Source organism: Ipomoea nil, unplaced genomic scaffold, assembly GCF_001879475.1.
Source record: "Ipomoea nil cultivar Tokyo-kokei standard unplaced genomic scaffold, Asagao_1.1 scaffold1407, whole genome shotgun sequence".
NCBI lineage: Eukaryota > Viridiplantae > Streptophyta > Magnoliopsida > Solanales > Convolvulaceae > Ipomoea > Ipomoea nil.
The window spans coordinates 5,682,712-5,702,253 of record NW_017617835.1 but is presented as its reverse complement, the minus strand read 5'-3'; the positions used below and the strand labels follow the sequence as shown (position 1 = coordinate 5,702,253).

Below are 19,542 nucleotides of genomic sequence, written 5' to 3'. Positions count from 1 at the left end.
TAGATGTGTTTGGAAAGAAATCTCCCAGTGTTCTCGCTTCCAACTTTTACAACTTTCAATACGGTTTCGTAGAGGACCTCTAGGGAAAATCCCCCCTTCAATATATTCAATAACCTTCCTCAAGTCACTTTGCACAATCACTTTCCCGAGACCCTTATTCTAAGCCCATTCAACTCCCTTAAGAATTGCCCAAAGGTGGTTATTAGTATAACGTGTTTGAGTTATCAATTTTCCTTCGTTATATTTTACAAGCTATTTGTATAAGGTAGATTATTTTTTAATATTCCAGATGCAATAATGTCCATTTGTAAACATGATGGACTAAATCTTCCCTAGATCAGACCTTCAAGTCAGAGCTTGATCTCTCAAATTGACGAATTGTGCATTAAGTAAACTTTGTTCATGTATAATAGCCAATAAATTATATAAGAGATAAATTACATTAAGCATATTATGTGTGATGATCTTAACTGGAAATTTATTAACAAAAATTAAATCCGTTATATATATATAGAGTGATGGTGATAGGTGTGATTATTAAAGTGGGAGTGGGAGGGGGAGGGGAGGGGGTAAAGTTCCACGTTGCTCTGCATTGAAGTTTGATAATGACATTATTATTACGGAGTATTATTCAAATCATTACATCTTCAACTTGTAGACTAGTCCAATTTCCACCAAGAGGAAAGTCCCATAAATTTTCAAATTTGAGTGTTGATACAACCTTACACATGTGTGTTACACTTTTGTCGCACCACATAACTTTATAGTTTAAAATATAAAATATGATTATTAGTGGAGTTTGAAAATATAACACAATGAGGCCATTGAAGTGCTTCAAAGTGGCAATTGGAGGTACATATATTATATATTTATATGTGTATCAAATTTTTGTAATCACTGGATAATAATTTATGATGATCAAGACTGTTGAGCAACATGTTTTTTTTTTTTTTATATCCACCAAGTAAAATCTCACAATCATTCTAATAGGGGAAGGGATGCATTGGGTAAACTCCGCAAAATCTCAAGGCAGAGGAGATAAATCGCACTAAAAAAATTATATAACGGATTTAACCAAGAGGATGTGAATTTGTGACTTTCTAGTATATAAGAATAATGTTTTACCCACTCGCCCATGTCTACTATGTATCGCGAGAAAATGATGACAATACCTAGTACGGAGTATTATTTATTATAATGTCTTATTGGTATAGAGATTAAAAACAACATGACTATTAATCTTCATTGTCATAGCCTAGATAGAAAGATATTCCAAGTCCTTGGTGGTCCATTTTGCCCATCATGTCACTTTGGTCCCATCCCAAAAAAATCAACTTCTTTCCCTAGAAGGCTCCCATACATGGCAATTTGGCAATTCTTGAAGCAACATTAAAATTGGAACCCCCCACCCCCACTATATAGATTTTACTCATAAAAGTTGTAAATGTTGTGAAATTTGATGAATCCTCACATGAACATATATAACATCGGTAAAAATATCAATCGATTATTAATCATTCTTCGGTAAAATATATATAAAATATACAGAGTTCTAGTATAACTATAATATTACAAAGGATGAAGAGGTAGTATCATAATATAATACCTATAGTAATGTTCACTGAATTTCAATTAGGCCAGACAATTGTCCTAAAGTTGGTTTTCATAAGCATAGTAAATGAAACCCACCACAAACACTATCATATGCTGGCCCATTCAAAGGCTTTCCTTTATCCTGCTTACTATCATTTTCCACTATTGGGTCCCCAAGTAGAAAACCAAACCATCCATGGATCCACCACCATTGATGTTCTTGCAAGCTTTAAACACTCTCACTTTACACATTGCTTTGACAGTGACACCCATCTTACAAAACTGGAAGAAATAGGCCATGTTTGGTAAATGACTGTTGGCTGTTAGATGATTTGGTTAATTAGAAGGTATAACTAGTTAATAACATTAACTGATTGTAGAAAAATGTTTGATAAATTAACTGTTAGCTGATAGTTGTTTGGTATAATTTCTTTTCTCAAAAAGTTAATTAAAAAAGTTGCTTTGAGCAGCTTTTTGAATTTTAGCATGTAGAGTTACAAAAAACTAATTAACCAAACACTTATATTAATTTTTTAACCAAAAAAACAACTAATAGTGGTCAAATAAGCTAAAATTGACCTATAAGCTAACTATTTTACCAAACACGGCCATAATGTAAAAGCAAGTTACAAAAAGACCAGTGAAACCTCAATGGGCAAAATATCACATACAAATGGTGAAATGGTATCATTTAGATGTACAATACAATCAATCCATCATCTACAACATAGTAGGAACTAGGAAGAACACATCTACATCATAAGAAATCATCTATTTAGTATTGTCTTATTGAAAAGGGCATTCCCCCAAAAGAAACCATATAATTAGCAAGCATGTACTAAGATGACATGGAAGAAAAGGTTGTCTCCCCTCCCTCGCCCCAAAATTGCAGCTTATAGGGGAAGAAAGCTACACGTGAAAAAAAGAGAGATCGGGGGCTACTTTAGTGTCTAATGGTACAGTTCCTTCTGCATTAAGTCAGCAGCTGGAATTCGCCTATCAAACAGAGCGGTATCGTGTAAGGTTTATAGGGGGAACCGAGGGGTAGAAAAGAAAGTAGAAACAACCTTCAGTTAGACCACACGTGAACGAGTCCAAGCCTGTTTCCGGTATAGATTTCATTGCGGTCTTCATCATAGTAGAGGGCAGTGATATCTTCCAGTGCTTCTGCAACGGTGCTCCTGATTCTAGACGCTTGGACTCTATTAGATTTATTACAACTTTGGCCACGACAACTGGGACTACAACTGCAATCACTTGGGGTATCGGGTTTAGTTGCTTTTATTTTTGCGAGGCACTTGCCCGTCAATATATTGCTGATATTGATGGAACCTGTTGTCCAACCAGAGTAACCTTTGTTAGAATCTTAGACATTACAAAAGTAAGAACGTCTTAAGCAACAGATACCAAAATCAAATGGACAAAAAAAAAAGATCATTATCGATTCTCATAGCATGCCACAATCCTTCTCCCAAACAGCCAAAAGGCTGAATCCCCAATCCCAAGGACCCCCCGCACCCCGGCCCGACAGAGCATTTGGGAGGATGTAAATTACAGTGACTCAATGGCTCAGCAGACAGGGTCGGACAGGGCCAAATGCCGGTGTGCACAAGGAATTTGCCCAATTTGGTCTCTTCTCCCAAATACTGCCTACTGAACCAGTGAGCTAAGCCCATACAGGCAGCATGCCACAATCCTAATAGTGGTCATGGATATAGTCGTAAAACTGCCTAGCTTTCATTTCTTACCATTTCCTTCTGATAGGGGATCGTCAGAATCAGCTTTGCAGTAGGAGATGATTAGGTCCTGGTCGCTAGTAATGTAAATGTTGTTAGTGTTACAGTCGGGATGCCATAAGAGGTGATCCTCGAACGAAGTTACAAGCTCCCCGCGGAAGTTCCAAACCGCGACTGTTCTGTTTCTGAATGTCAAGAATAACTGGTTCTCGTACAGAAATATGAATGCTGATGGCGTCATAAACTCAGTTCTACTAACTTCTGTCAACTCAGAATTGCGGACCTAAATTCGAATATTTGTTAAATTTTGACCGTGCATTTTAGAGAAGAGGTGCTGGGGAAGCTGCTAAAGCAGTAAAACACTCACATCAAGAATCTGGAGATTCTCATTCTCTTGCTTGACAAGTAGCTTTTCATTGAACTGCTCAATGAAATCGACCTTCTTATTCCGATGAAGTAGATGGTTGAACGATTTGAGAACAGTTCCATCCTCGATAGAGAGAATCTTCAGTGGAACATAACCACTAGCTTGGGTAAATATCAATAGCATGATCCCCGGGCTGTTTTCCAAAAGTACAGATAAAACAGCATGAATAGGAGAAAAAGCTGCCTGTTCTTGGCATATAAAACACAGTAAAAAGTAATGCAGCTAATATAAAAATTCGAACTTTGACTCTGCTGCACTTATTGAATACAAGCCCAATGTGAAAATGTAATACCCTTGCCCACAAAGGCGAAATCCCTCGCCCCAAGGGCCCCCACACCCCACCCTGACAGGATTGTGGAGGGGTAAATCACGGTGACTCAATAGCCCACTAGGTGGAAGAACCAGTGTCTGGTGCACACAAAGAGCCACCCACACAAGAGGGTGAAACTCCCACATTGTGGCTCCCGAGGCTCAATCCTGCGTCCTTGCCCACAATTTGCCACCCACGAACCAACTGAACTACCCGTACGGGCGCAAAAATGTAATTCTCATGTAGTATGACTACATCTCTATAAGAGCACCAACTACATACTTCAACTGTCAATGAACTAAACCAGCTTGGTTGGCGTGAGTGGCCGTGCACTCTTATCCCTTAAGAGAGGTCGGGAGTTCGAACCCCCTCTTGTATGGAAAAGCCAATCTGGCCAGCACTTTGCCCCTTAATTGGCCCGGCCCGGTGAAAACGGGGATTAGTCTGAGTACGGTACGGGCTTAAAGGTGCCTCTTACAGTTAGGGCCTGCTCAAGACACCTCGTGGTCTGACCCAAAAACTGTCAATGAACTAACCTGATTTTAATCTCTTGAACATCTTTATCCGATATGGAGTACAGCATTGTATAGTTCTTCAAGTCAAACACCTTGTATATGCTGATCAAATATAAAAGAAAAATCATCTCCGGTAGCAAATATATAGGACACTTTAACCGAGCATCCCTACCTATCCTGAGCAGAGTAAGTGAGTACTTTCCCATTTACATCGTCAAACTCCACAAAACCAGGCCACTTCAATGACTCCGATTCAAAAAGAGCAAAGCCAGCATCCGGTTGACCCCTTTTTATGTATCTAGTATCGTCAAGGACCAAAGAAGATCAGTAAAAGATACAATATACTAAGTAGAAAAAACGAGTGAATTGCATAAAGTGCATACTCAATCCTCGTAGTCCTGCACTTCAAGGAGCTAAAATTATCTGCAGCATACACCGAAACAGTTATAAGAGAATCATTATTTTTATTGTAAAACAAACTCCGTATCACTTCATCTGGGCTGACATTCAGGAAACATATCCTCTTGTTGGTCTCTGCACCATAAAAAATAATAATAATAAGCATAGGAGAGCAAGCTAGATAACGATTAATTAAATTATGATCATTTTACCTCGGCTAAAAGCTGCACAGACTCCAGACCGCGCAAGAGCAAAAACAATATCATGCGCAGCAACTATCTCAATAATTCTTGACCTTTTCTTCAGAAACGGAAGTGTAATGGCACAATGCTCTTTAGGATCATGAGTATCATACTCCTCCTGCAACAATACAAGACTAATCATAACAAAATCGTAAATTTGGGTACATAAATGGAGAATAATATGGCATCGGCCTCAGATAGGGTGGGGGTGAACTCCTAACCATTGGATCTAGCCATCTAGGGAGCCTCACCTTTCTTTCACACAGTACTGTGAAACTATGACAACAATTACCTAGTGTTATTTGCATACATTAGATTCAAAATTCTCCTGTTTCAGTTCTGGAGCAAATATAAGAATTTAAGTCATCTTAGCTCCTTAGCACACAAGAAGGACAAATATGAAATATCTCTCTCCTAGGGTTCTCAGATACACCACTAGAATTAAATAGGGCAAAGGAAAAGATAACAGCTTTCTGATCATTACTCCCTAACTGGCCAAACCCAGTAGTGTATCTCACTCCATAACTATGAAAATCTGCTCAAATTGAAAACAGAGAGAGAGAGAGGGAGAGGGAGAGAGAACCTGTAAACGAATGTTACGAAATCGCTCCTGCGCATCCTTCATACTAAAAGCCCGGTCGAGCTTTGAAGAAATCTCCCTTCTTTGGAGCTTCTTAACGCTGTTCATGAACCCATCAACGCCACCGCGACGCCGCCTCTTTGCCACCACTCGCCGCCCACGACCCGGCCGCAGGCTCGCAGTTATTCTCCTCCCATCCATCCCCAACAATCCCCGGAGCTACGAATCTAAACGCCGACAAACCCAACACAAAAATCTCCAGGTATACTCACATTCCAGCTCCGACAACACAGCCTCCAGCACAACAAAACAGACAACTTTCCTCGATCTTTCCGAGTGCTCAAGCTCCGAATCCTAAGACCCAGATATGAATAACTGTGGCATATGATATATGAAAACCTCCCCTCCTCTATCTTTCTCTGCCTGCTTCAACTGTGGGTTTTTGCGTGGCTTATCTTATCTCTGCTCATGTGCACCGGTGCATAGCCGGAAATTCAAGAAGCGGAGCAGGGTAGAGTAACAACAACTAACAAGGTGGCCAAACTTTTATCACGGAGGGAGGACACCGGAGGAATGTATCAGATTTTTGAACAGTACCGTCCGATCTAGCCTATTATTAGCTGTCAAAGATTCAAAATCCCATCCAACATAATTTTGTCTCGAATTTTATTGGATTCAAGTCTTTTAAAGCTATACAATTACAATGACACGCCAATACCATCCCATAATTGTATTAGATCCTGATAAGTTAATTTTTTATTTTTTTTCATGTAGGTCTTAATACAAGTGTTTATATCAAAGTTTTGTATTTGAGAGTACAAATTGAAAGTAGAAAATGGGAGTACAATGTAACATTTTTCTAATTATTTTTACTTTATATATATATATATATATATATATATATATATATATATATATTTTTTTTTTTTTAAAACACCTCTCTATATATAATAATATAATAAATATTGAATAAAAAATTCAAAAAGGTGATCGAATAGTTGAATGGTTTAATTCTTGTAAACACATACCGAGTCTAGATATTTTTAATGTAATTTATATTTCTTGCGTAATTAATGACTACATATTTTTTTCATCAATTTTTTAAAGTCTCATCAATAGAATGAAAAGTACAATTAAAATATAATCAAATAAAATTTAATCAAGGTCCTTCATGCTAATAAAAAAGTAAGTTTTAAATGTTAAATATAACTCTGAGTTGGTCAAATAATTACTAATTACAAAATTTTAAATGTAACACGCCATAAGAACTATGAATAACCTAAATAGATTTACTTCTAAAGTTCAAAACGCATCTTCGAGTAGAAGCTAAAAATTTTACCTTTTCTTTTAAAGTTCGGATTTTCAAATAGAACTTTTTTAAAGTTCAAGAATGCAATTAGAGAAGAGACCAAAGCCAAATAGCAATGGGATTGATTATGCAGGTCCAGACTCCAGAACTGCAAGGCAGCTACCACCTTTACATTGCTATTATTTCCTACTTAAAACCCTTCCAAAGATTGGGTATACAAGAGGAACTAGATCAATGAACAAAAGATGTGTGTTGCCAACATTAAGTATATGATTTTTGGATCAAATGTCTAAAAGACAAAATCATAGCTATCTCCAGCATTAGGGAAGGAAAAAAGAACAAAGCATAGCAAGGATAAACAAATCCTTTTATTTATCATGGTCCTCATGCAAGTGAATCCAAGTTTATGTTCTTGCAGCGAAGGATCACTCAACGATAGAGACTTTCGGATCTCAGATTCTCTGCAATCTCAGTTTCCCAACGGTCACCATTCTCGAGCAGCTTCTCTTTGTCATAAAGAAGTTCCTGAGAACACCGAACAACAGGTTATGTCAGTAGTGTACACCAATTGGTTAATTTACCATCAAAACAATCCTCTGGTCACCTAATAAAAGAAAAGGGGTGTGAAAGGGCAAGGTCAAATGTTTAACAAATGTGGCAGGGGAAGAAAAACTCAAACTGTCATTTTAATCACAAAGCAGTCTTTGCAGAAGAAGACTTCTTATTGCATATCCACATTCTGAAAAATGAATCAGGATCTTTGCATTCAATATTTTTTTTTCTTACGGTTTTTCCAGTGTCAATTAGGAGTTAGGAGTGTGTTCTTGTTAATTGGTGATACCTTTATGCCCAATGAAAGATGTAATTCTACTGTGCCCTAAATAATTTCATTTTCTTGATATAAAATTATAAAAGGAAATGAAACATAGCCAACCTCATGAGTCTCTGTTGCAAATTCAAAGTTGGGCCCTTCAACAATGGCATCGACGGGGCAAGCCTCTTGGCAAAATCCACAGTAGATGCATTTTGTCATGTCAATATCATACCTATCATATCAAATTCACACATGAGCAATTGCATGGGATGCATTTGCAAATGCCCGCACTAATTATCTAGAACTCTAGAAGTATCCCGAGCTGTGCACTTAAAAGTGAGAATGATATTGTCTACCTGGTAGTTCGTCGACTTCCATCTTCTCGCTCCTCAGCCTCAATAGTGATAGCTTGAGCAGGACAAATCTGTGATAGCCACATCAATCACATTAAACAAATGTTAGAACAATATAAAATATAATGAAAGTACAAGGTAATATAGCCTAAATAAACACTTACAGCTTCACAAAGTTTGCAGGCAATACAACGTTCCTCTCCTGTTGGATAACGACGGAGGGCATGTTCTCCACGAAAGCGAGGGCTTAAAGGACCCTTCTCAAATGGATAGTTGATCTGCCAGTTGGAAATACCGTTACTCAAATATTCTATATATTATAGAGCAATAAACTAGTCAAGCCAAACCAAACCTCTAAGGCTATCCTCATCCCAGCAAGTGAACCCCTTTCAAGATGATGTGGAAGGTAATGTGGATTTCTTTTTTGTTTTATTTTGTTAGCTTATAGCAAGCTTGCAAGCCTGACTATATAGTTTTATTTCTTTTTTTTTTTTATTTGTTATTTTATTATTACTTCATTATTATATTTATAATATAAAATGAAAGTGGGACCACTTTTGAAAGTGAGAGAGTATTGCAGGGATGTAGAGAAAATAGTGAAGAATTTACAAATTTGATGATGTGGAAGTAGGATCCACTTTTGAAAGTGAGAGAGTATTGCAAGGATAAGGATAGCCTAATATTTGAACTTGGCTTGCAAGTCACAAACCTAAGAGAGTGCCTAAGTTCAGCTTAGTTATAGCTATCAGTTGCTTGAGTTAGGCTCAACATGATTAACTTAAACAACCCAAGCCAATGCGCTTGATTGGATCTATGAAAAAAGAGGCAAAGAAAGAGATTATCTGGCATTCTGGCTATCAATGGCCAGATCTGAAGGCTGGTCATGGCCATGTGGAAATGGCAATTATGGGTGGAGGAAAAGAGATGCAAAAAGGATGAAGAAAATGGAGAAGGTAGGACTTCACTGAGGTTGACCCGGGCTCTATTAACGAGCTGAATATGGCCTGCCTAAAACATATCCAAACTGAGAATACCAAGCCAACCATGTCACAAATGCTTTGGCCCATTAATAGCCCTACTAAAGAGAGAGAAAAGGATTAACCAAATCAAACATAATCACCCTGGGAGAGAAGCAACTATAGGGAGTCCCAAACAGCCAAACTAAAGACAAAAAGTAGACCATCACAGAAGGAAGGGGGAAAAACCTATAACTTACAGTGACTTTCGTGTCAAAGAAGTACTTGAGTGTCAGCATCAGACCCCGAACCATTTCAGTCAGAAATAGTGTATTAATGCTCCTCTCAAAAACTGCACTTAGTTGAAAAGGATGAAGAATTTATAATTGCATTAAGAGGAATATAGAAGGAAAGTAAGTTAAAACTATTGTAGAAAGGCTTCTACCAGAATTCCAATCTTTTGACAGTTCTTTTGCAAGCTGCTCTCTCTCTTCATCATCTGCAAAATTCAAATAGCAATACTCTTATAATACTCCACCTGGACCATGCATGTTGAATTAATACTACATTCATAAACATTCAATTGTAGGATGGCAAGAAATTATAGTGCAACATTTTGAACTACTTGATACCAGGAAAGAAACACAAGTTTTTATGGTATTTGGACATTTTGGCAGATCAAAAGTACCCATAACCTAAGCTATTGCATAGCCTTTTCTTTTACATGGCCCTTGTTCATCCTTTCGAGTCATAATGTGCTATCCAGTAATACACACAAGTGCTTGTTAAATTTTCTAGTTAAAGGCCATATGGATATCCATAGGAGTCATCAAAAAAACAATTTTTTCTTTCTGAAACACATAGATAACTGTTAATTATATATGGCATTTATTTTATTTTTTTCAATTAATAATCTGAATTGAAAAGCAAATACAAAAACTGAAAGTTTAAAAAATTAAGAGCAAAGCACAAACCTTTGTCAGTTGAAAACGAATGCTTTGTAGCAAATGATCGTGTACCATACAAGGTTCCATAATGGTTAGAGCCTTGTAATGCTTGTCCTGCCAAAACCTATACTCCCCAATGGACAAAAGAGAGGGATACAAATCAATTTTCCATGTGAGACAACAGAGGAGAAATGCCTTATAACAGCGTACAAAGGTGTTTCGGGCATCTTATTAAGCAGTTCAATCTTCCTTTAACACAAATCATCAAATAAGAATATTTGAAAGGAGCATAAAGTTTAGCACTCTAATCCAGAGAATTCCTTAACACAAATCATCAAATAAGAATATTTGAAAGGAGCATAAAGTTTAGCACTCTAATCCAGACAATTCAACAACGGAGAAAAAATCAGAAGTAAATTCGTCTCCCGAATGAATTTAGAGCCTAACATAAATCCTAGACTCGCGGAAATTGCAGTATATACAGAGATTGACACGATTTATATATATAAATATAAAGATGTAGGCTGCGGAGAGGGGGATACGAAGGAGAGCTTACAAGCTGCCGAGAACGAAGCGCAGACATCGATTTACGAGCTAAGATGAAAGCCATGGCCGATTCGATGCCGGAAAGATGCGAGGCGTTTCTCCGTTCAAGTCCAGGGAGATCGGAAAAGGAGTGTGGAGTATGTATGCCAGCGAGTCCGATTGTAGCTCATAGTCGGTTCGGGTCGCGAAATATTTGTTCTAACTGATTGGGCCAATAATTTGGCCTCCAGTAAAGTTGGGCTCATAAGGAATGTCCATTCACTCAAGCCTAATATTTCCAATCAATCTTTCATGAGTAGTTATGCTGCATGGTGCATACGGATGCAAAAACGACGTCGTTTTATTAAAAACGTGTGTCTCCTTTTAAAAAAAATTCAGATTTGATTCCCAGCAATAATATTATGTTGTTCATTCATTCTGGAATTTTAGTTCATAGATTATGAAATTTTAGTTCATTGATTCTGGAATTATAGTTCATCGATTCTGGAATTGTAGTTTATCGATTTTGAAATTTTAGTTCATAGATTCTGGATTTTTAGTTCATTCATTTTGGAATTTTTAGTTCATAGATTAGATTCTGAAATTTTAGTTCATATATTCTGAAATTATAGTTCATCGATTCTGAAATTATAGTTTATCGATTCTGGAATTTTAGTTCATATGTTGTTGCTGGGAATCGAACCTGATTTTTTTTTTTAAGGGAGACGCACGTTTTTAATAAAACGACGTCGTTTTTGCATCCGTATGCCGGATGCACAGCATAATTTGCCATCTTTCATGGTGAACTTTTCATATTTGGTTTACAATTGAGTTAGTACACAATGTAGTCATCTATTATAGTAATTTTGTTAATTTAGTCTTAATAATTTTTTGTGCTTAATTAGGTTATTAACTTTGATAGTTTTACTTAATTAAGTCATCGATTGTTAGAATTAAAAATTAAATTGAAAAAAAATCGCTATAGTCGATGACTAAATTGAGTAAAATAAGAAAGTAATTGACCATTGGATCTGTTTGGTAACATAATTAGCTTATCAGTTAATTTTGACTTATTTGATCACTATTAGTTGTTTGATTTGGTTAAATAAGCAATATGTACAGTTTATTGCTTCACAATGCTAAAATTAAAAAAACTACTCAAAGTAATTTTTTCAATAAACTTTTTAAGAAAGTCATTTTACATGTAACCAGCTGACAGCTATTTTACCAACCACTTTTCTACAATCAGCTAATGCTATTAACTAGTTAAACACACTATCATAATTAGCTAACAGCTATTTACCTAACACCCCTAATATCATTTGGGGACTTAAAAATTTAAGGGGTCTAATGCACGAGCATAAATTTCCAGGGAGCAAAGTGAAATTATCTCTAAGAAAAATGTGCACTTAATATCGCATTCAAAATTTGGATAATTAAAATAAAAAAATAACTTCTCAAAAAAAAAAAAAAAAAAAAAAGTACGATGGCGCTGGCCGTGCACGGCGGTTATCTTCCCTCCAAATTCCAATTATGGCGGCGAACCGTCGTCTCTGAAATCCGACCAAACCCGCCGTCGTTATTCATAACTACAAAGCTAAGCGACATTGACATCCACCGCGTCCGTGACCTCTACTCCGATTGCAACCACTCTTGCCACCGCTTCCCCAACCTCGACGCCGACGGCCGAGTCGATCCCGTCGACCTCAACAAGCTCCGAAAAGCTCTCCGCCACAGCTCCGTCGTCGTCTCGGTATTCACCCAGCCGGATTTCTCCTCCCCTTTGGCGAGTATTGGAGGTGATTGGGTTCGGACGGCGATGCCTGTGACGCCGGCCAACGGCCAGCTGGTTGGATTTGGTCGCGCCGTCTCGGATTCTGCGCTCACTGCTTCCATCTACGATGTCATGGTCCGATCATTACCTTCTCACCACTGTGATTTTTCTGTTTAGTTCTTCAACATTTTCAGCCATTTAACCATAGACGCCTTTTACAAGAAAGCCATTTGATGCTAATTATTACTCCCTCTATCCCATTTATGTGTAAGTTTGGTTAATGTGGTTTTTCTGAAGTTGTTTTCAATTCAATTGCTAAGATTAGTATTAGGATATAAAATTTATATGCTTAAAAACTAAATTAAAAGTATTATCAAACCAAAAAAAAAAAAAAATCATAAGAAAATAGTTGATTTGATCAAATCACAGGTAAAATGGGAAAGAATGAGTACTTCTGATTATATTGTATGGAGTATATGAATGTTGGTTCTTGATTGGCGGAAACTAACCTGCTATTATGGTTTTATGCAAGGATAAGAGTTATGTCTATGACTATAAGTATGATTGTTTTTCAGTAATTTGTAGGTTATTCCTCCATTAAGGCGGAGGGGCATTGGCAGGAGGATAGTTCAAGTGATACTAAGGTTGCTAATTTGCTGTTCTTTGATTACATTCCCAAGCTGTTAATCACCAGCTGAGCTGCAGTGTCTAGTTATGTTAGAACTCGATCTAGCTTTTGGTGATCCATTTCCAGTTTATTTAGATTACTACAAGTGACTGCATTGGTTCTTGAGTTTAATTTACATTCTGATTTTTTCTTGGCAGGATGCTAACAAATAAAGGCATATATGATATAGCAGCCCTCTGCTCCGATGTAGAGAAGTAAGTTCATTATTACTAAGTAGTCGTGCATGAAGTTGTATGTTACATATAAAAGATACGGAGTACTTATGATTCAAAAGATGTGTTTTTTTTTTCAAATGTCTATGAGATTGACACCTAAGATGTGCAATCAGGAGCTCTTGCATATTAGTTTTAAAGATGTGAAAGGAAATGGAAAAATGTTTGTGTCTGTAAATCTAGTAATCTGTTCATATGAGCATCAAAATGATGCTGTCTTGGATGATCTGTGCTATATTATACCGTGTCTCTAAGAAATGGGAAAAATGTTCTGTCTGTAAATCTAGTAATCTGTTCATATGAGCATAAAAATGATGCTGTCTTGGATTATCTGTGCTATATTATACCCTGTCTCTAAGAAATGGGAAAAATGTTATGTCTGTAAATCTAGTAATCCATTTATACAGTGTCTCTTTTTACTTCTATCACATTGAAACTGGCCCTAATTCTCCTCACTTTCTCCCGTCTTTCTTCTGGTGTAAAAACGATTTTTTTGGGGCTATATTTATTGTTTTGTTCATATACTGTCAACAGACCCTTCTTTAGCGCATGTGGATTCGGAGATGATATACTGGGATCCACTACAATGATGTATACTAGGTCTACTTCTCAATATTCAAATGGAGATCAGGTGGTTAAAAACATAGGCAGAAAGCAGATGCTAATTCCACCACTGAGAGCGGGCATTAAATCATGAGCTTTATATGCTGATGATAGAGTTGACAACATAAGATGCCTTCATTAAAATCTACTCCCCAGTAAATTTCCCAAGGTTCAAGGAGCTCCATTTCAAAGACAAAAGGGGAGATGGTGCTCATGATGATATAGCTAAAGTTATTGAAATCTATATAATTCTGTAGAAATGTGATTTATGGTGGAATATTTCTTTACAGACAAATTTAGTAGTATTCCAACTGACTATAGCTGTAGAATTTATAGATAAATTACTTTTTTTTTGTGTGGACCCCCCTCTTCATTATCTTCACAGTTTTCTGCTGCCAACTTTTTGACTAATTTTCTGATTCTTGCCCATCTGTGATGCACTAATGAGTCATATTATGGAAAGGAGTGAAGTGGATTACTCTTAACAAAACCTAGGTATAAAGCACAGCCATTTCACCTTTCTTCATCAGCTTTATCAAGGAAAGAGCCTGGAAGAGGCCACATTGCTTTGTGTATCAGCTACTGAGATTCACTGGAAATGGGGAAGATATGGATTGAAGTTGGTATGATGTCTGCTCGGGGGCTTCAGCGTACATCTTCTCTGTGGAAGCTTCAATGGTATGCTGTTGGATGGATTGATCCGAATGACAAGTACTGCACCAAGATTGATTCGTCAGGTAATGTGAATCCTGTTTGGAAAACAAAGTTTTCTGCTTTAGTTGATTCATCTAAACCAGACTTCCAAGACTTGGCCCTGCATGTTGAGGTTTACAGCCGAGAACCCATCTTCCTTAGAGAAAAGCTTCTGGGGACTGCCACTATTCTCCTAAAAGAATTTCTTGAAAAGTATGCAAACATTTCAGAGGCTTCTTCAAGGTCAGTTGAAGAAGTTGGGAGCTTTCAGCTGAGGAAAAAGAATTCCAACAAACCTCAGGGTTTCATTGATATCTCAATCAGAATTTCAGAGGAAAATGAAGAGCATAGCACCTACCCAGGTATAAGCACTTCTTTTTGGCCTTCTTCTCCAACTTTAATTTCCCTTCTTTGTATGCAATTACTTTCAGTAAATGTGCAATTTATATTCTTGTATTTAATTATTGCCATCAAAAGGCGAAATTCTCTTCCCCTCAGGACACCCCGGCCCGACAAGATAGTTGTGGGGTAAATCATGATGACTTAGTGGTCTATTACGTGGGAGGACCAGTACCTGGTGCCCAATGCCACAAGGAGCCCACCACATTTGGTGTAACTCTCACACTGTGGCTGTCAGGGCTCGATCTTATGTCATTGCCCACAATCTACCACCTAGGAACCAACTGAGCTGCCCGTGCAAGCTTTAATTATTGCCCTTAAGCTTAGGTGACTACAAGTGTTTAATTTGTGTTTAATGTTCTTTAGGTGAGTATGGGGGCTTTAAGCTTGCAGATAACAGCAATGGCATCAATTTGGCTAATGGATATGGACCCCCACAGTCATACCTCCCATCATCATCTCTACCCCCCTTGAAGTTGCCTGAAAATCATCCACCAGGAAATGGCCAATATCCCCATCCGGTGCCAATACCAACCAACTATTATCATCCATCAATAAGTGGACCAAGCTACCCATCAGCAGGGCGACCAAGCCATCAACCATCTTGGACGACTCCTCCGCCTCCTCTACCTGCTAATGTTGGTTACGCTCCCACTTTTCTCCCGAGGCCCAATAACATGTCGTCCAGTTACATAAACATGCCATCTAATGGAGCAGCACCTGCACGAGGTCCTGGATTTGGCGTTGGAGCCGGACTTGGAGTTGGTGCATTAGCAGCAGGTTCTATGATCTATGGCAATGACTTCATGTCGGGATTTGATCTTCCTAGTGGATTACAAGGTGCCTCTCTAACCATTTCAACAGACCCTCCCTTTTGAAAAATCCAATTTCAATCTGTTGTAACATGGTTCATAACTTCATATACATTTCAAGTTCATATGGTTCGGTATTGAATTAAGAACACCACTCCCTGTATACATCTCATTTCAATCAAGATTTTGCAGAGAGTTTTCAATGTTCCATGAATTTCGGTTGCATCTATTCTGCATCGTAATGACATAAGAATTCATAGATAACGGATTGGACAAATAAATACCAATCCTAAGTAACTGCTTGTAGGCGTGGCTCGTCTACCCCTCCAAACACCCTCTGAAGAAATCTGTCCACAATGGATATAAATTCTTCAACCTTCTCTTCATGAGGCAAGTGACCAGAATTCTTGATTATTTCAAAGCAAGATCCTGGAATAGCTCGCGATAGTCTTTCAGAGTTCCAAGCAGGGACAAGGCGGTCACTATCTCCAGTGATAATCAAAACTGAACCTCGTAATTCAAATCAGAATTATCAGGATCAGAGTGTTAAATCTGAAACCTAGGACATGAATTCATTGGCAGAACTGCAGAAACAAGTAAGATGTTTAATAACCTGGACACGAGATTTCACTCAGTCTTTCTGAAAGTGGTGGCTTTGATCCCGACTCAGAATCTGTAAGCATTGCCACTGTGAACTCAACCAGAGCCCGATCCCAACCTTTCACCCTCAGAGGCTGCAAAAAACGACAAATCAAGATGACAATATATACAAAATATTTCGCGAACATTGTATGTCTTGAACTTTATACAAGAAAGAGATTTACTCTTTTAGCTACGACTCACCTTTGTATACCCTTGCAAGATATGATCGGTTACTTGCTTTGAATCGTACCATGAATTTCGAACAGCAAGTACACCAAACTTATCAATTATCATCCTCACCTGAAAATTTTTGATAATTTGGGATGCAAAGAAAATATTTCGGCTTATCATTGGAAAATAATTTAAATCAAGTTTAGAACAGATCCCATTACCAGCATAACACCAATGGTGGAGCGCAAGAGTGCTGATAAAGCTTTCCTATATAGAGAATTAAGCGTTTCTCCCATCCCTTTAACCATGCCTACGATTGTTTCTGCAACATATTTGGTAAACTTTGATAAAATACTGAAAATCCCGGTAAACACATTCCTTTTATTCCCTGGCTCTGATTTCTCGTCTTCTTTATAACTTTTATCTCCTCTTTGGTCATCTTTGGCTACTTTTGGTGGAGTAAATGGTGCAACAATTGCGGGGGCAACAAGAATCAAGGCAGCTACACGCTCAGGTGCTTCAAAATATGCCTCCACTGCTACAAGGGAACCGGCTGAATGTCTGGTATCTCGTTAGTTTGTAACAAAAGAATTCAACTTTGAGAATGCATATGAAAGAGTGAAAGACTCCATTATGCTATGCTAGTTTGAAGGACCGATTAAAACACGAGAAGTGAAATTGAACATACCCCACTAGAACTGCCTTCTCTGCTGCTAAGAAGTCGATGAAGTGTAGGGTGGCAAGCACAGAAAACGTTATGGAGTAAGGGTTTAAAGGTCGAGCATCTCCCATCCCGGGAGATGACTTCACAACCGGATTAGGTCTTGAGGTCAATCCAAAGGCGGGTCTATCAAAGGCAAGAACTTTTGAACCACTGATACTCGCCAGTCGCTTCATAGCCCGGTTCCATGAAAAAACCGAGGCTCCAAATCCATGTAACAAAATCATAGGAAAGTTCAGTCTTTTACTTGGATAACGAGACTGAGAGCCACTCCCTTCTCCTCCAGACAAGTTTCGAGGCTCTGGGTCGCATATCTTATGGTGTATTTGTACTCCCTTAAATTCACAGAAACAACTATCAGGGTCAGCCAGAACTGCTGGTTCCTGCAGTTCATCCTGGTCTATTCCAGCTATCTGCCTTTTCTGTTTTTCTCTTGCTCCAAGCACCTGTTCTGGAAAAGTGCACACAAAACATCAACAACCCTAGACCATAACAACTCTAATTTCCCCAAAGTTTCTTACTTTAAGTTACATAAGATAAGTTTAGTGACATATTTGACGAATTTTTCCTTAACCCAATATTCAAGAATCAAGATAGACATAAATGGCAAAAGAGGGCAGCAAAATTACCAGAATTAGCACCTGCAGAGGAGGAAGCAGCAGCTTGAGGTAGGGTTTTCAAGATGGGTTCTTTGGGAATAAAAGAAAGCTCTGGTCTTCCATTCATCCTTAGATCAACAGATCTTCTTCCACCCCTCCAGAGCTTAGCAGGGAATTCAGTGAAGGCAAGAATGGCAGACTGCTGAGACTGCAAATGCACTCCACAAACAATCATCTCTGACTGACAACTTCAACTCTGAAATGGTTTGGAATTGAATGAATGAATGATTTCTGGGAATTAGGAATTTGTTGTGTTATCCTCTCTTCACTTTAGCAGTATGGACTTACACTGTCTTTTAGGCCAAGAAAGTGTACTGTGCCATTTCTGCAATCATCATTTGCCACGCGCCCTCGATATAGAGATTACTGACTGGAATGAGAAACAAAAACACGATTTTTAAAAAAAGACAACTTTTTATTTAATATTTTAAAGAGCAACGGTTAAGTGCTGATTGAGTTTTAATCTACTTTTAGTGTTCTTTTTAGTAATTTTAATATTTTTTATTGACTCATTAGATTTTTTTTTTTTAGTACTACTGACACTGTTACAATGTAGAGAGTCACTAGACCATAAAATTATTGGCTGGCTCGATTAAATGTTAAAGAAAAATACTTCTTATCCTTCCTAAATTTCTCATTCCATATTTCCCTTCATAATATAACTTTCAATCACTGAGTGATCATGAATATGCTAATCAATCAATCAATAGCTTAAAAGTTAAATACCAACCACTAGCTAAAAAAAGAAATTTAAATCAATCATATAATGTCAAGTCAAAAGCAAAAAATGGTAAGGAAAATAAATTAGGACAAGAAGACAAAAGATCTGTCCACACTATTGCTGTCAAGATTCAAATCTTGATCTTTTATGTCAAATATTACTTACTGAACCAATAAACTAAATTTATACAATTTTTTTTTGGGAAAATGACACTTTTTCTCCCTGATTTATATACTTATAGCACTTTTCCCCCTGTATTATTTAAGTGGCTCTTTTCCCCCCTAAAATGTTAAATGGACATATTTACCCTTAAAATAAATATTTAAAATAAATATTTCATTTATTTTTCTTCTCCAACAAATTATTACTATAATTTGGTTCAAACCAAACAGATATTATAGCAACCAAACCAAAATATTCCAATTACAATTTAGAATCAAAACGCGATATTTAGAGTTTATTAAAATCGCAAATCGAAATGGCCGGTTCATGTTCCGAACTGAAAAAATAAAATACATTTATTGTTAAATTTAGACTATTTTAAAATAAAAAATAAAATAAAATTTAAAATAAAGACGGTTCAAAATCACGAACCGGATCCGAAACCGCCAGTTCACGGTTCATGATCCAGTTTTTTTTGTTCATAAATTTAATAAATTGAAATCTAAATATTGGATTCTAGATCTGAATCATAACCGGAAACTTTTAATTCGATTGCTATAGTGTCCGGTTCAGTTCGAA

The 19,542-nt window shown here is 37.4% G+C and overlaps 4 protein-coding genes across 7 annotated transcripts; 1 reads left to right on the top strand and 3 right to left on the bottom strand.

Annotated features, from left to right (window-relative positions):
• Positions 1-2,245: 2,245 nt before the first annotated feature.
• On the bottom strand, positions 2,246-6,491 carry LOC109186591. 2 transcript variants are annotated; one of them, XM_019336641.1, is made up of 8 exons: positions 5,806-6,491; positions 5,193-5,340; positions 4,965-5,115; positions 4,754-4,879; positions 4,603-4,683; positions 3,697-3,889; positions 3,342-3,612; positions 2,246-2,928 (listed from the first exon to the last, which is right to left on the bottom strand). In XM_019336641.1, the coding sequence occupies exons 1-8, from the start codon at positions 6,001-6,003 to the stop codon at positions 2,663-2,665; spliced, it is 1,434 nt and encodes a 477-aa protein (XP_019192186.1). In that variant the 5' UTR covers positions 6,004-6,491; the 3' UTR covers positions 2,246-2,662. The 2 variants fall into 2 exon arrangements, with proteins under 2 accessions (XP_019192186.1, XP_019192187.1); XM_019336642.1 differs by having other exon boundaries at positions 2,246-2,925; positions 5,806-6,488.
• Positions 6,492-7,198: 707 nt separating this feature from the next.
• Positions 7,199-10,898, bottom strand: LOC109186592 (NADH dehydrogenase [ubiquinone] iron-sulfur protein 8, mitochondrial). The gene is made up of 8 exons (XM_019336643.1): positions 10,738-10,898; positions 10,209-10,305; positions 9,680-9,733; positions 9,495-9,586; positions 8,443-8,556; positions 8,282-8,349; positions 8,046-8,157; positions 7,199-7,636 (listed from the first exon to the last, which is right to left on the bottom strand). Exons 1-8 carry the CDS (start codon positions 10,789-10,791, stop codon positions 7,541-7,543), a joined length of 687 nt encoding a protein of 228 aa, XP_019192188.1. The 5' UTR covers positions 10,792-10,898; the 3' UTR covers positions 7,199-7,540.
• A 1,280-nt stretch (positions 10,899-12,178) lies between these two features.
• LOC109186443 lies at positions 12,179-16,090 on the top strand. 3 transcript variants are annotated; one of them, XM_019336428.1, is made up of 6 exons: positions 12,179-12,615; positions 13,066-13,124; positions 13,306-13,362; positions 13,915-14,720; positions 14,818-15,038; positions 15,442-16,090. In XM_019336428.1, exons 1-4 carry the CDS (start codon positions 12,193-12,195, stop codon positions 14,075-14,077), a joined length of 702 nt encoding a protein of 233 aa, XP_019191973.1. In that variant the 5' UTR covers positions 12,179-12,192; the 3' UTR covers positions 14,078-14,720; positions 14,818-15,038; positions 15,442-16,090. The 3 variants fall into 3 exon arrangements, with proteins under 3 accessions (XP_019191973.1, XP_019191972.1, XP_019191971.1); XM_019336427.1 differs by having other exon boundaries at positions 13,915-15,038; XM_019336426.1 differs by having other exon boundaries at positions 12,406-12,615; positions 13,056-13,124; positions 13,915-15,038.
• Positions 16,025-18,440, bottom strand: LOC109186440 (abhydrolase domain-containing protein cgi-58). The gene is made up of 6 exons (XM_019336423.1): positions 18,051-18,440; positions 17,389-17,872; positions 16,922-17,261; positions 16,731-16,829; positions 16,501-16,621; positions 16,025-16,391 (listed from the first exon to the last, which is right to left on the bottom strand). The coding sequence occupies exons 1-6, from the start codon at positions 18,253-18,255 to the stop codon at positions 16,177-16,179; spliced, it is 1,464 nt and encodes a 487-aa protein (XP_019191968.1). The 5' UTR covers positions 18,256-18,440; the 3' UTR covers positions 16,025-16,176.
• Between the last annotated feature and the right edge of the window lie 1,102 nt (positions 18,441-19,542).

Bases quoted from the DNA above. Each gene is read 5' to 3' on its own strand.
- LOC109186591 (XM_019336641.1), bottom strand. From the start codon at position 6,003: ATGGATGGGAGGAGAATAACTGCGAGCCTGCGGCCGGGTCGTGGGCGG. The intron at 5,341-5,805 runs GTTCTCTCTCCC...GTATTGTTGCAG, and splicing joins TTCGTAACATTCGTTTACAG to GAGGAGTATGATACTCATGA. The intron at 4,684-4,753 runs GTAGGGATGCTC...ATATTTGATCAG, and splicing joins ACTTACTCTGCTCAGGATAG to CATATACAAGGTGTTTGACT.
- LOC109186592 (XM_019336643.1), bottom strand. From the start codon at position 10,791: ATGGCTTTCATCTTAGCTCGTAAATCGATGTCTGCGCTTCGTTCTCGG. The intron at 9,734-10,208 runs GTTTGTGCTTTG...TGAATTTTGCAG, and splicing joins TTCGTTTTCAACTGACAAAG to ATGATGAAGAGAGAGAGCAG. The intron at 7,637-8,045 runs GTTGGCTATGTT...CGGTGTTCTCAG, and splicing joins TTGCAACAGAGACTCATGAG to GAACTTCTTTATGACAAAGA.
- LOC109186443 (XM_019336426.1), top strand. From the start codon at position 14,582: ATGGGGAAGATATGGATTGAAGTTGGTATGATGTCTGCTCGGGGGCTT. The intron at 15,039-15,441 runs GTATAAGCACTT...AATGTTCTTTAG, and splicing joins AGAGCATAGCACCTACCCAG to GTGAGTATGGGGGCTTTAAG.
- LOC109186440 (XM_019336423.1), bottom strand. From the start codon at position 18,255: ATGATTGTTTGTGGAGTGCATTTGCAGTCTCAGCAGTCTGCCATTCTT. The intron at 17,262-17,388 runs GTATGTTCAATT...ACGAGATACCAG, and splicing joins GAGAAGGCAGTTCTAGTGGG to ACATTCAGCCGGTTCCCTTG. The intron at 16,622-16,730 runs GTGAGTCGTAGC...CGTTTTTTGCAG, and splicing joins TCTTGCAAGGGTATACAAAG to CCTCTGAGGGTGAAAGGTTG.